The sequence below is a fragment of the Triticum dicoccoides genome, chromosome 2A (assembly GCF_002162155.2).
Source record: "Triticum dicoccoides isolate Atlit2015 ecotype Zavitan chromosome 2A, WEW_v2.0, whole genome shotgun sequence".
Lineage (NCBI taxonomy): Eukaryota > Viridiplantae > Streptophyta > Magnoliopsida > Poales > Poaceae > Triticum > Triticum dicoccoides.
The window spans coordinates 53,502,397-53,515,864 of record NC_041382.1 but is presented as its reverse complement, the minus strand read 5'-3'; the positions used below and the strand labels follow the sequence as shown (position 1 = coordinate 53,515,864).

Below are 13,468 nucleotides of genomic sequence, written 5' to 3'. Positions count from 1 at the left end.
TCTCTTCGTTAGGTGCTTCGGTTTGACTTTTCTATTTGATCTTCAAAACTTAAGCCTACATGGCAATCACAGTGGTCGATGAAAAAGTGGGTGCAGGAACATAAACTTTAGTGATTGTTGTAAGGTGCTTGAGATAATTTCCACCTTCTCCTTGTAGGAACACACATGCATTGTCCTAGTTTTTTAAATTGTCTAATTATGATTCTTATTTTCTTTGGTCCTTTTCTCCTAGCAAAGAATATGATTGGTGAATGTACTCCAATGTATCAAAATGTCGTTTATGAAATATGTTTTAGTGCAAAAAAAAGTGCAAATACAGACGCCGGCCGGCCGTGGCGGATGAGATGCGTCCGCGCGTTGGACGCATGGCTAGCATATTTAGGAGAACGCCCGGACGTCGCTCCATTTCTCTGACAAAATAAATAAAATTCGGATAAAAATGGATGTCCGTTTGAGACCGTGGGTTGGAGTCAGCCTTACAAACTCCTTGATCGGCGTTCCATGCAATTTTATTTATTCTACTTGTAATGTCTAAAGTAGAATAGGAAAGGGAATTTTTTTTGCCATTTTAGATTTTGCCAATTTTCTTTATGTCACTCTAAATTTTGACATTTCATTTTTTGCCACTCTTAGTTTTTGACAATTATCACAATTACCATTCCTGTGGCAAAAGCAAAATTTTCAGAATAGCAATTGTGATACATTTCAAAAGCTAAGAGTGGCAAAAATGAAATAAAATTATTTTGCTTTTGCCACATAATGACAATTGTGATAATTGTCAAAAGTTAAGAGTGATAAAAGTAAAATGTCAAAATCTAGAATGGCATAAGGAAAATTGACAAAATCTAGAATGGTAAAAACAAAATTTCCTCAATAGAAAATAATGCAAAAGGCGAAGCGACCCGCTCGTGGGGCGACGCGGCGACTGTTCCCGGGATCCCCGGAAACAGCGCGGCGAAATTTCTGGAGAGCACCGAGCACCGCCCCTCACACGTGTCGCCGGCCGGCAGAAGCCGCGCGGCGGATCTGGCGTGAGCAGCCCCGGCCCAAGCCCAACCCGCATACGCCCTTGTTGTCCGTCTCGCCGCATAAACTCGCCTCGCCCTCACCCGCCGCCGCCGGTCTCCCACTCCCCGCGCCCCCTTCTCCGGCTTCAGCCGAGCCTCACGTTTTCCCGCACGGATCAAACACGCCACAAACCTAGCATGCCTGCTTGCTAATCCAGGAAGGCTGGGCGGAAACCACGCCCCCTTCTTGTTCGTCTTCTTCCCCCACTCCGTCTCGCTGCGGTACGGCCACAATCTCCTTCTGTTTTTGTTTTCCACCTTCTGTTTGATTGCATTTTGGCCCTGGCAATGTCACCAGTCTGTTTGTTCTCGTGCTCTCTGGGCGAATCGAGGCGACGAGCATCTCTCATTCCGGGTTTAAATTACCTCCGGTAATCTGATATGCTGTGACATGCGTGATAAATTCAGGAAATTTCAGTAAACTGGACAACTAGATACATGGGGAGAATGGATGTTTGCTGTGCTTACTTCGACCCGGATTATGAGAACCTCAACGAGAGGATTTATGGGACAAGGTAAGTAAACCGGCAACCATTTTTCTTGATGCTTGAGTACAGTGTAACAGTATGAATCATTAATTTGCAGGGTTAATGTGGACAACGAGTCATGTGGTAAATGTACTGTTGTTAACGTAAGTGCTCGAGTTATTGGCTGGGTAATCTTGTTGTTTGAAGGGGAATTAATGGTGAACTAGTGCTGAATATTGTTTCATTCATAGGTGAACAGTCGAAATGACCATGACCTCCTTCTTGAAGTGCTCCAAGTTTTGATTGGCCTCGAGCTGTCGATCGCAAAATGTTACATATCATCTGACGGCGGATGGTTTATGGACGGTATGGCCTGAAGGAAAATCCAACTGTAGTAGTTTATGGTAAAATCTGTACGCTCATATTTTTTTTCCATACTAGTAATTTGAAATGAACATCTGTATGGTTTGTTGTGGTATTCCTTCTATGCAAGATACTTGCACTGCTTGACACAACAAGTTTTCAGAGGATAAATACTTTGTAATATTAGTAGGTAATACATGTTTGGATGTGCCCCGACCTGTTGATTCTCTGAGTGGCTGGGTAGTCATGCCAAAACTCAAATGCATTCTCGGCTGATGAGTATGTTAATCAATATTTACATAAGTCATCGTCCAGGAATTGACAGTAGCTCGAGTGCACAGGCTTTGTTTTTGAGTTGCGCCTCTAGACTTTCTGCATGATCTCATCGAAGGGTAGCATTATGCTATCTGCGTTTGCATTGCCTACATGTATAATATGGGCCATCACATTTGTTATGTATTATAGGGCTGCAAATTTATGTTTCAAAAAGTTCGCCATCCATGTCTGAAACTAATATTACTGCTGTTAGCAAACTTGCATATAAACATAAAAGGTAGTCTGGCTAATGAAAACATTCATTTCAATGTTTCCACTTCTATCCACGGTCTTCCATATATCATTGGATATTATATTTGTGGAGAACCTCAATCCAAAACTCTGAACGAATGCAAGTAAGTTCTTCACCCTCTAACTGCAAAGTTTTCAGTTCATCATTTCCATCTTTGCCCAACTGTTTTGCAGTTTTCCATGTGAGAGATCAGGAAGGAAACAAGGTTTACAGTAAGAAGGCCATAAACTATATAGAGCAGGTCTCCATCTCCCTCTCCCTCTCAACTGAACTGGCTGTCTAGAAGCAGGGAAAAATAACTGGAAGATTTGTGATTTGGTGTCTTCCAAACTTTTTAGGCAATATGTACTAGAGATCCTCGGAGGTTCACAGTGACGAGATTGAATGAGCTTGCGTCTAGACCTGATGTTGCCGCACACTATACGGGAATTGAGATGATTGGCCACAACCGGCCTGGAATTTTCTCTGAGATATCTGCTGTTCTTGCAGAGCATGGGTGTAGTGTTATGGAAGCGCATGCTTGGAGCCACAAGGATAGCTTAGCCTGTGTTGCATTTGTGTCTGATGAATCAACATCATCCCGCATCAGTGATCCAAACCGCTTAGCCTCTATTCAGGACCATCTTGGAACTGTTCTTGGACCTGGTACCTCAATGGATGAAGATGGGCGTAGCGCAAGAGCTCATCTGCTTGGGCCTGATGGCCTGACAAGCCATCCCGAGCGTCGGTTGCACCAGCTAATGTTTGCTAGTAAAGACTTTGATGGACAACCAGGACAGGTATCTACTGCCTTCCCAATGCTTAGTTTGGATGGCTACAAAAAGGGCACGGGGGCAGTGGTCTCTGTTGATCGGTGCAATGACAAAGGATACTCGGTCGTAAATGTGGAATGTGTGGACCGGCCGAAGTTGATGTTTGACACTGTGTGCACGCTTACGGACATGCAATTTAATGTTTTCCATGCCTCGGTTTCTTCCCGTGGGCCTTTTGCCTGTCAGGTAACTTCATCTGCTTCTATTTTAGTAGGGATATGTATATGTTGTGTTGCAGTTTTGAATTAACATGAAAAGGGAACACAAACTGAAAAAAAAATACTTGTGTAGGAGTACTACATCAGGCACAGGGATGGACATATGCTAGACACTCTGGATGAAAGATGCTTAGTTGTGAAAGGTGTTAAAGCTGCAGTCGAGCGTCGAACTTGTGAGGTAAGTCATATAGTGGTCTGATGTTCATTTTTCTTTATTTGTAATACTAAAGGATGTATTTTAGGAATATAGTTTCCAGCAGCATTAGTTGAATATCATCCTCCTTGGTAACCATGGATAAAATTTGCTCTGTATTCTTGTTCAAAATCGATCTATTGAATATGAATTGTTTTCATTTAACTTCTGTGAAGTTCCAAATCTGATTATATTGCTATTATTGCTTCTAGGGTGTGAAGCTGGAGCTATGCACGGAGAATACTGCCGGTCTCCTCTCTTACATCACTAGGGTCCTCCGGGAGAACGGGTTAACTGTTACACAGGCAGACATCGCAATGGACGGGGACAAGATGAAGAACACATTCTACGTCCAAGGCATCTCAGACAACAAGATTGACATGGATGTCGTCGAGTCTGTCAGGAGAGAGCTCGATCCCCTGCCCTTCCAGGTGAAGGATGATGAGCTTCTGTCCCGGGGGCAATTGGAAGGCGAACAGGTGGCCGACAGAAATGGCTTCTGCATCCTTAGCCTGCTGAGGTCCAAGATAGAGAGACTGTCTCATGGTTTCATCTCCTCAGGGTAGTTTGGCTGTTTGGCTCTGTGAATGTGATGGTTTTTTCTGCGGCCTGGGCTGCGTGTGGCTGTGGATAGTTTGTGGTGCACGTGTGTGCTTGTGCTGTTTATATTTGGTTCGAGCAGTAGCCAGGTTGCCTTGTTTCCTTTTTCTAAAGATAAATCCTTGTCTCTTCTACACATGATACCAGCTGATCACATTTGCATTATTCTCTGTTCAGGAATTTGTTCGTATTGAGGAAAATTATCACATAATAACCAAAAAATTGGATGGTATTTAGCAATTATTATGTTTAGGGTCACGCGCCTTCTTTTAAAATGAAAATAAAGAATTGGCGGTAACACTACACAAATGAAAAAAAATTTTGGCGGTAACACTACACAAATGAAAAAAAAAAGAATTGGCGGTAACACTACACCAGTACCAGCCATGTTGTTTGATTAGAGATACTAAGTTATTAACTATGCGTTAGGCATTCAATTCAAAAAAATTGAAGAAATTGGAATTTTTTACATGGTATAATTTTTTCTTGGTCATCAATAAATTTGGTAACCACGGTAACTGAAAATTTTGAGCGGTAACAAAAACCTTGACCTGCGCAACCTAGGTCCTTCCACCAAAGAACGAGGATGTTAAAGGATGAGTTTTTTCCCCTAGCTCTCGCGACTAGGGTTTCCCTTCTCTGAGGCGACTCGTCCCCTCAGAGTTTTACATCCGATCCTAATGATCCTCGCAGGGTTTCACCCTGCACTACGACGCCTCGTTCGGGATGGCTTCCTACTCGGATGCGAACTCGGCGACCAACGACGGCGGCGGTAGGGGTGGTTATGGTGGCGGCGGCGGTGCAACTACAGATCCCGATCTGGAAAACTTCTTTGACCAATTGGATCTCAATGAGGAAGAATTCGATGATGTGGAGATTGATGATGATGACCCGGAAATCAAAGAGAGCGTTCATTGGTTAGCCCTTGCTAGGGTTCATACCGACAAAACCTTCTCGTCGTCGGCCTTCTACAAGGAGATGCGGGCGGCATGGAATCCTGCGCAGGGAGTCAGATTCCGTTCGGTCGGACTGAACAGATTTGTCGTCCAGGCCGCGTGCTTGGGAGACTGGGAGAGGATCATGAAGCAAGGGCCGTGGTTGTTCCGCAACATGGCGGTACTGTTGTGTAAGTACGATGATTTCAGTCGTGCAGAAGAGGTGGTTTTTGATCACATGCCTATATGGCTCCAGATTCACAAATTACCAGACCCCTACTGCAAGGATCACATAGTTGAGAAACTGTTGAAGGGAGCTGGGGAGATTTTGGAGATGCATTTGAATGGCAATACGAGGGGGGACTATGTGAGGATTAGGGTTAACCACAACATCAAAAGCCCCCTCACTAAGTTTGTCAGTATTGTGCGAGCAAAGGAGAGGCGGGTGTACTTAGTTCGCTATGAGAAATTAGCTCGTTTTTGCAAAGTCTATGGACTAATAGGTCATGATCATAAGGAGTGTGGACAAGGTATACATGACAAGAAACAGATGAAGTATGGAGATTGGCTATATGCGAACGTGCCGTCTAGACCAGGACAGAGTGCACCTGCAAGACAGCCGGGTCCCCGACCGGCGGGCAAAGGGGATGGCCAGCCATCTCTGTCTGTACCAAGAAAGGAGGCTTCAGACCCTGAAACTCTGGATACGACGACAAGCCCTCTGAAACAGGTTGTGGCTAGGATGGAGGTTGACAAAGATGCAAGGAAACGTCTGAATATGGATGATGCTGGGACGGGGCTTGGCAACATCTCAGGTGCCCCTAAGGCTACATTGGCTCTGACCGATGGTAGCGGGGTGGATGCTACAGAAAATAACTCGCCTGCCAGCAGTGACTCAAGCAACAAAAGGCTGAAAGTTTCGAAGGAAGGTGGAAATAATGAGATATCGGCGGCCTCCCTCGAGGAGGACTGCCGGACACAATGATTATCCTCGCATGGAACTGCCGGGGGGGGGGGGACCACCGGACAGTTCGAGAGGTGTTGGCCCTCACTAAAGCCAACATCCCCAGTCTAGTTTTCTTAAGTGAGACTAGACAAGATGTAGTGAGAATGGAAAAGCTGAAGTGGAGATTGGGATTAAAAGGTTTCCATGGAGTGAGTTTGGACGGAAGAAGCGGTGGCTTAGGCCTCTTTTGGGATGAAGCCCTGAAGGTGACTGTCTTGGACTCGTGCAGCCGCTATATTAATGTTCTTGTTGATGATGTGGGAGGTGGATCCTCATGGAGAGGAACTTTTGTGTATGGAGATCCTAGAACGGAGAATAGAGACCTAATGTGGGATCACCTGGCTCGGCTCAGGGCAAGCTCGCAGGATCCATGGTTGGTTTGTGGAGATTTCAACGAAGCTATGTGGCAACATGAGAATCTTTCCAGGACGCTGAGATCAGAAACGCAAATTCTAGCCTTCAGGGACTGCTTGCTGCTATGTGAACTTGAAGATCTGGGATTTTCAGGAATTCCTTACACATACAATAATGGACAGGAAGGAAATCGTAATGTGCAAGTTAGACTGGATCACGCTTGTGCGGATGAGGCGTGGCGTGACCTCTTCCCTTCTACATAGGTGGTCCATCTAGCGACACCGTGTTCTGACCATAGCCCAGTCCTAATCCGTTTGGGTGGGGTTCAGATGGCAAAGCAGCATGGACAAGCCCCACGTTATGAAATTATGTGGGAAAGACACCCGACTCTGTCGGAGGTGGTGTCGCGATCATGGGCTGGAAACCCTCAACTAGGGGATCTGGGTTCGGTCGCCGAAGCTTTGAAAAAGCTCATGAAGGATTTAAAGGCATGGAGTAGAGCAAATTTTGGCAACATATTAAAGGAGATTAAGGCCTTGTGAGGTCAGCTAGCGGAGTTACAGTTGGCAGGGGCCGATCGATCTCAAATTTGACTCAAGATGAACCAACTTGATGAACTCCTCTACCGGGAGGAGATGATGTGGCTCCAAAAGTCACCCAAAAGTCACATATCACGTGGCTTAAGGAGGGGGAACGCAATACTAAGTATCTCCACCGCCGGGCAGTGTGGAGGGCGCGAAGGAATTATATCCAACGCCTACGTAAATCAGATGGGACCTGGTGTAATGCTCCAACTGATATGGAGAGAATGGCGTCCTCATATTTTCAGGAAGTCTACACTAAGGATCCAACCCTTGATTATTCTGCGGTTCTGGACTGTATTCTTCCAAAGGTCAGCCAAGAAATGAACATTGCTCTTGATGCACCATATTCAGAAGTGGAGATCTCAGATGCATTATTCCAAATAGGGCCACTAAAAGCCCCGGGTGTTGATGGCTTTCCAGCCCGGTTTTACCAGAGAAACTGGGATGAGTTGAAAAAGGATATCATTGGTGCAGTACAGAAGTTCTTTGTGAGTGGTACTATGCCCGAGGGGGTTAATGAAACGGCGATCGTGTTGATTCCGAAGATTCAGCACCCACAAGAATTAAAAGATTTCCGCCCAATCAGTCTTTGCAATGTGGTTTATAAAATTGTTTCGAAGTGTATGGTGAATAGGTTGAGACCCCTGCTGGGGGAGTTGATCTCTGAAAATCAGAGTGCTTTTGTTCCTGGGAGACTTATCACAGATAATTCAATAATTGCTTTCAAATGCATACATCATATTCAATCTCTAAAGGAAAATGATCCTGCTCTTTGTGCCTACAAGCTCGACCTATCTAAAGCATATGATCGAGTTGATTGGGGGTTTCTGGAGAAGGCCTTACACAAATGGGGTTTTTCACATGCATGGGTTGCCCGGGTTATGGCTTGTGTCTCGTTAGTAAGATATTCGGTGAAGTTCGATGGCAAGATCTTAGAGTCTTTCACCCCGTCGAGAGGGCTACGTCAAGGTGATCCGTTGTCCTCCTTCCTTTTCCTCTTCATTGCTGATGCATTGTCGGCTCTGTTAAATAAAGCGATGAATGAGGATGGTCTTAAAGGGGTGAAGATTTGTAGAAGGGCCCCGGAGATTTCACACCTAGTATTTGCGGATGATTCACTTTTGTTTTTTGAAGCTTCAAAATAGCAGGCACACATGGTGAAAGGTTTGTTGAACATCTATGCGTTGGCCACGGGCCAGTTAATTAATCCAGCAAAGTGTTCCATCCTTTTCTCAGAATCCTGCTTACCTGCGGTGGTGGATGAAGTGAAGAGAATTCTGGAAATTGAACAGGAGGTTTTTGAGCCTAAATAACTTGGTTTGCCGGTGCCTGAAGGTAGAATGAATAAAGGAAAATTTGAAACAGTACAAGATAGATTAAGGAAAAGATTGATTAACTGGAGCGAATAGTATATGTCATCTGGTAATAAGGAAATCCTGATAAATCCGTTGCCCAGGCGATCCCAGCGTATGTCATGAGTGTATTTAAGCTCCCAGCTTCAGTGTGTGACGAGTTAACCCGGTTAATGCGTCAGTACTGGTGGGGTGTTGAGAAAGGAAAAAACAAGATGGCGTGGCTCAATTGGGATAAAATGAGGTTACCAAAATCAATGGGTGGTCTCGGGTTCAGAGATATGAGAGCGTTTAATCAGGCGCTTCTTGCTAAGCAGGCCTGGCGCCTCATTGATACTCCGGAAAGTCTATGTGCCAGATTGTTGAAGTCCAAGTATTATTCCTCAGGCAGCCTGTTAGATACGGTTTTCCCCAACCATGGGTCGGCGGTCTGGAAGGGTATATTACATGGCCTCGAGTTATTAAAGACAGGAGTTATTTGGCGAGTGGGTAATGGTTCAAATATAAGAACCTAGAGGGATCCATGGATACTGAGAGCATCTTCATTCCGACCTATAACACCAAAGCGCACGTCCCGCCTAAACCGAGTCTCTGACTTTTTAGACGGGAATGGGGCATGGAGGATGGATAGGTTGTCACAGCATTTTTGGCAAATGGATGTTGATCACATTCTGAAAATAAGAACGTCCCCGAGGCAACGTTGCGATTTTATATCCTGGTTCCCGGAGAAGAATGGAAGGTTTTCAGTAAAGAGTGCCTATAAATTGGCTACAAGTGCTCATGATGCTGCCTTCGCAGGGGGGTCATCTTCAAACGCACCAAACGGCAAGAGATCAATCTGGAACTATGTTTGGAAAGCATCAGTGCCACAGAAGATGAAGATAGCAGTTTGGAAGGTGGTGGTCGGGGCCTTGCCGACGGCAGCATGCAAGAAGTACAGACATGTTTCTAAGCGGTCTACTTGCCCGCTATGTGGTGTGGAGGAGGAGAATGAGTTCCATGCTTTAATCACATGCGATCATGCACGTACCCTGTGGATACACATGCGGGATAGATGGCCTCTTCCATCGGATAATCTACTGATCAATACTAGCAAGGAATGGCTACTGAATTTGCTCATACAATGCTCGGATCAGGTTCGTGACATGGTGATCATGCTGCTCTGGCGGATATGGCAGCTGCGGAATGACTGCTCACATGGCAAGGAGGTGCCGACAGTGGGGGCAACAGTGGAGTATCTGGACAGTTATTACAAATCCATTCGGCTCGCTAGTCGCTTTACCACGGAAGAAATAATAAAAGGCAAAATGCCAGTCTCGGAGCAGAAGACCGACACTCAGATCAAACAACCAGCGCCACCATGGTCGGCTCCTAGGCCAGGGACTGTCGCGCTCTCCGTTGATGGGTCCTTCCGGGAGGCAGACGGGTCAGCAGCAACCGGAATCGTGTTGAGAGATGGATCAGGTACGGTGTTGCTAGCGGCTTATCGTTACATGTTTAACTGTAATGATGCTTTGGAGGCGGAGATCCATGCTATCGTGCAGGGTATGGCTTTGGCCATCCAACACACAGTTCTTTCGGTGGTGGTGCAGTCAGACTCGGCGACTGGTCTTTCAGTGTTGGCTACTGATGACCTCACCAAATCAGCATATGGGCATTTGGTACTGGAGATTAAAGACTTGATGAAGGAAAGGGAGTTTTTACCTCAGAAATTACATCATAGTCAAAATAGCGTTGCAGATCGATTGGCAAACTATAGCCGCACCGAGAGAACCACGGCTGTGTGGGTTCATTCGGTTCGACCAATGTATTGAGGACCTTTGGCCTCTCGATTGTATGTAACACTGTGAATCTCTAATAAAACTCCATTTTACCCCGCAAAAAAAAAGAACAAGGATGTTGCGTCACCTAGTAATCTCGAGTTTTGCCCAGCTGTGCACTAAGATCCTTGTCAATGGGCCCAATCTCGAGCTTCGCCAAGCTGTTCACAAAGATCCTTGCCAATGGGCCTAATGTCGAGCTTCGCCAGGCTGTTCACCAAGATCATTGCGTTTGACGAACCGGGTGAACAAGCTGGGGTGAACAAGCTGGTGGTGACAAGTCAAATCTCCTGTGAATCGTCATCAATGCACTCTCAAGGCCAGCATCTTCACAAGCCCATGACAATGCTGCATTCTTGTGTATGCTACTCCTACTTGTTGAGGTTCATGTAAAAAGTTTGACCGAGAGGAAGTTACGTGGTACCAAAATGTGATGTACCACTACATGGTTGAATGTGCGCAACAACTGGTCCGTGGAGTGTTGCTTGTCCTACTTTCCCATTGCCTACCAAACCTACTAGCTAACTCCAAGATATATGTATAGATAGTGCCTTCTGGTGACTTCTTTCTTTTTCTTCTCTCTTGCTTTCTCATGTAAATCCCTAATCCTTAATGCAAAGGCATAGCTCCTCCCACTACGGGCCGAATAAAGTATATGCGGAGAGGTCAAAACTGAGGCAATGCTATTACCAGCATATATGGCAAGTGAATATGATGATCTAGCTAGTTCAGAGAAGTTTCGCTTAAATTTCAAGCCATGCATCAGCGAGAAGGAAATGCCCCTGCTGGTTGCTATAGTATTTCCGATACTAGCTACCATGCACACTGCAATTTATAGAGTCGTGTGTACTAAGGGCCAAAGTGTGATCTCTTCCATTATCTAAAAAATCTCTATTTAATTCTTATCTATCATGTGTCCTTCCAACCGATGGTTCTCACTGATGCAGGATGACACATCATTTTGGTACTTGACGAGTTGGAGTATCAATTCGGATCAATGGGAGGACATGCGTTGATTGGCCGATACGGTCGTTGGTACAAGCTTCAACATGTGCACTGTTCTTTTGTATGTTGCTGGTGTTCTAGTATCATGGTATGGGTTAAGCCTTTCATATATAACTTGGCATATTTTGTAAGAGAAACCAGGAACTTATGTTCTATATGAACCCTTAGTAATGAAAACCCAAGATTCTAGAAATGTATTCTCCTCAGGCTCTGTCTAATATCAGCACCACCGCAATGATAATCACCTCATCGAACAAAACAATTTCCTAATATTAGCCTACACGCAGGCGAGCGAGCACGTCAATGCTTGCGTGCGACAGTGCAGGAGGTGCAGCGAGGGAGCAGGCGTGGCGCTGCGCACATGGGGCCAACAGCGCGAATCTACCGCCTGGGGTCGTGTAGGTGGCCCAGCGATGCAGATTTGCTGCGTGGAGGTCGCATAGTGGTGTGGGGACGTGTTGCTGCCCGGGCGGCATGGAACTGCAGCGCCTGGTGGCGTGTGAGGGGGTTGTGACGCCGGCGGCGTGGCAGCTCGGGGCGGTGTGGTGGAGCAACATCGTGGTGATGGAGCAGGTTGGCACGTGCCAGTCGGAGCAGGTTGGCACGTGCCAGTCGGAGCTAGTTTCTCCGTCCTCCGGCGGACATGATGCGACACGCATGGTGCGCGACAGTGCGTCTGCGCATGGCTGCGGCTGGGAATCAAGGTATTTCTTGGCCTTGGGTGGCGCTTCTTGGGTCCTTGCCGGCATGGTGCTCGACAAGGCTCGGAGGTTCTTGTTCCATCCAGTGGCCTGCTTCTGGTTTGTGGTTGTTAGATCTGTCGGCCTGTGCTAGTGGGTGGCTGCCGCCGTCCTCTATGGTCCGGTTGTTCATTGCGGTGGTGGGCTTCTTCGTCGCCAGGCTGGCTCGTTTGTGGTGGTGGTGGACTTACCGAGGCCGGTGCGGGTTGGGTGTGTTGGGAGCTTAGGTGAAGACCCTGTCTTGGCCTTGTGTCTGTGAGTGTCGATGGCGGAGGATGCAAGAATCCTAGACCTTCTAGGAGGCATCGTTGCATTGCTACTGCACCCCTCTTGATATGGATCCGGCCCCATGTGAAACTCGAGATCCTATGTGAATGGACGATGGCGACGCCTTGGCGTCGTTTCCCCTCTCGAGGGCTTTGTCCTTGGAGCTAGGCCTTGACAAGTGAGACCCATAGAAGGCGCTGGTGTTGGCATCAATGCTTATGTGGTAACAATGGCGGAGGTGAGCAAAATCGGAGATGGGGCAATGGTTGCGGTAGTCTGCTCTTCTTCGGCGTGTTCGTGGATCTACCTTGGGTTGTCTTGTTGTAGTGAATTTGGAAATGTAGCGGCGGGGCACCCGTGGAGAAGATGACAAGCAACATGTGGTCTATTCGGTGGTCTTCGGCGGTGCCAGTCTTGGATAGTTTCTCCTCCGGATTTCTCCGTTAGAGTCAGAGCTGTGTTGTCCTTCATGAGGGTGGCTAAGTTTGGTCGGGTCGGTGTTCGTCTTTGGCGAAGTCAGAGTTTCCTGATCAGAGATTAAGGACGAGGATGTGGCCTGTTAAGGAGAAGTGATGACGATGATGCTGGATTGTATCTTGACGAATCCCTCTTTGTTGATGTGTTTGTGCCGCTTGGCGGTTTATGATGGTTTTAGCCTGGTTTTTCATTAATTAACTGAACAACTTTTTTATGATTAATTAATGAATGAGGCAAATCTTCTTCCCCCGTTTGGAAAAAATATAAGCATGCAAATCGCGCCACAAGTAGTAATCTTTGCTGCAAGAGCGTGTTCTCACCTAGTAGTACTTGTTCCAGTTCCCTTAAAACATAGGAACTGGCAACTGTGACATGACCTAAAGAGTGTAAATTCGGTATGCACCGGCACCAGAGCACAACACACGCAGTAGGATGTGATCATCATTAGTTCATTACTAAAACTGATAGTGTCTGGTCTTGCTTCTGCCACAGTAGTAAATACAAATCAGATCAGATTGACATCGTCTCTTTCCTCAAAGTTTTAACGTCTGAACTTGTGTTTGATCATCAGGAGGCTCCGTGAGCCACCGGCCCAGTTGAAAACCTTGATGCCGGAAAACACCACAAAGCTCCCCATCTC

General features: G+C 46.4%; 1 protein-coding gene across 2 annotated transcripts; it reads left to right on the top strand.

Annotated features, from left to right (window-relative positions):
• Positions 1 to 1,046: 1,046 nt before the first annotated feature.
• Positions 1,047 to 4,471, top strand: LOC119353169 (ACT domain-containing protein ACR2-like). Of its 2 annotated transcripts, XM_037619759.1 has the most exons (8): positions 1,047 to 1,289; positions 1,476 to 1,582; positions 1,653 to 1,698; positions 1,786 to 1,900; positions 2,639 to 2,706; positions 2,804 to 3,463; positions 3,569 to 3,673; positions 3,901 to 4,471. In XM_037619759.1, exons 2-8 carry the CDS (start codon positions 1,506 to 1,508, stop codon positions 4,252 to 4,254), a joined length of 1,425 nt encoding a protein of 474 aa, XP_037475656.1. In that variant the 5' UTR covers positions 1,047 to 1,289; positions 1,476 to 1,505; the 3' UTR covers positions 4,255 to 4,471. The 2 variants fall into 2 exon arrangements, with proteins under 2 accessions (XP_037475656.1, XP_037475657.1); XM_037619760.1 differs by lacking the exons at positions 1,047 to 1,289; positions 1,476 to 1,582 and having other exon boundaries at positions 1,786 to 1,938.
• The last annotated feature ends 8,997 nt before the right edge of the window (positions 4,472 to 13,468 follow it).

Excerpts from the sequence above, each read along its gene's own strand:
- LOC119353169 (XM_037619759.1), top strand. The coding sequence starts at position 1,506 with ATGGGGAGAATGGATGTTTGCTGTGCTTACTTCGACCCGGATTATGAG. Across the intron at positions 1,699-1,785 it reads GTAAATGTACTGTTGTTAAC|GTGAACAGTCGAAATGACCA; the intron begins GTAAGTGCTCGA and ends TTTCATTCATAG. Across the intron at positions 3,674-3,900 it reads TCGAGCGTCGAACTTGTGAG|GGTGTGAAGCTGGAGCTATG; the intron begins GTAAGTCATATA and ends TATTGCTTCTAG.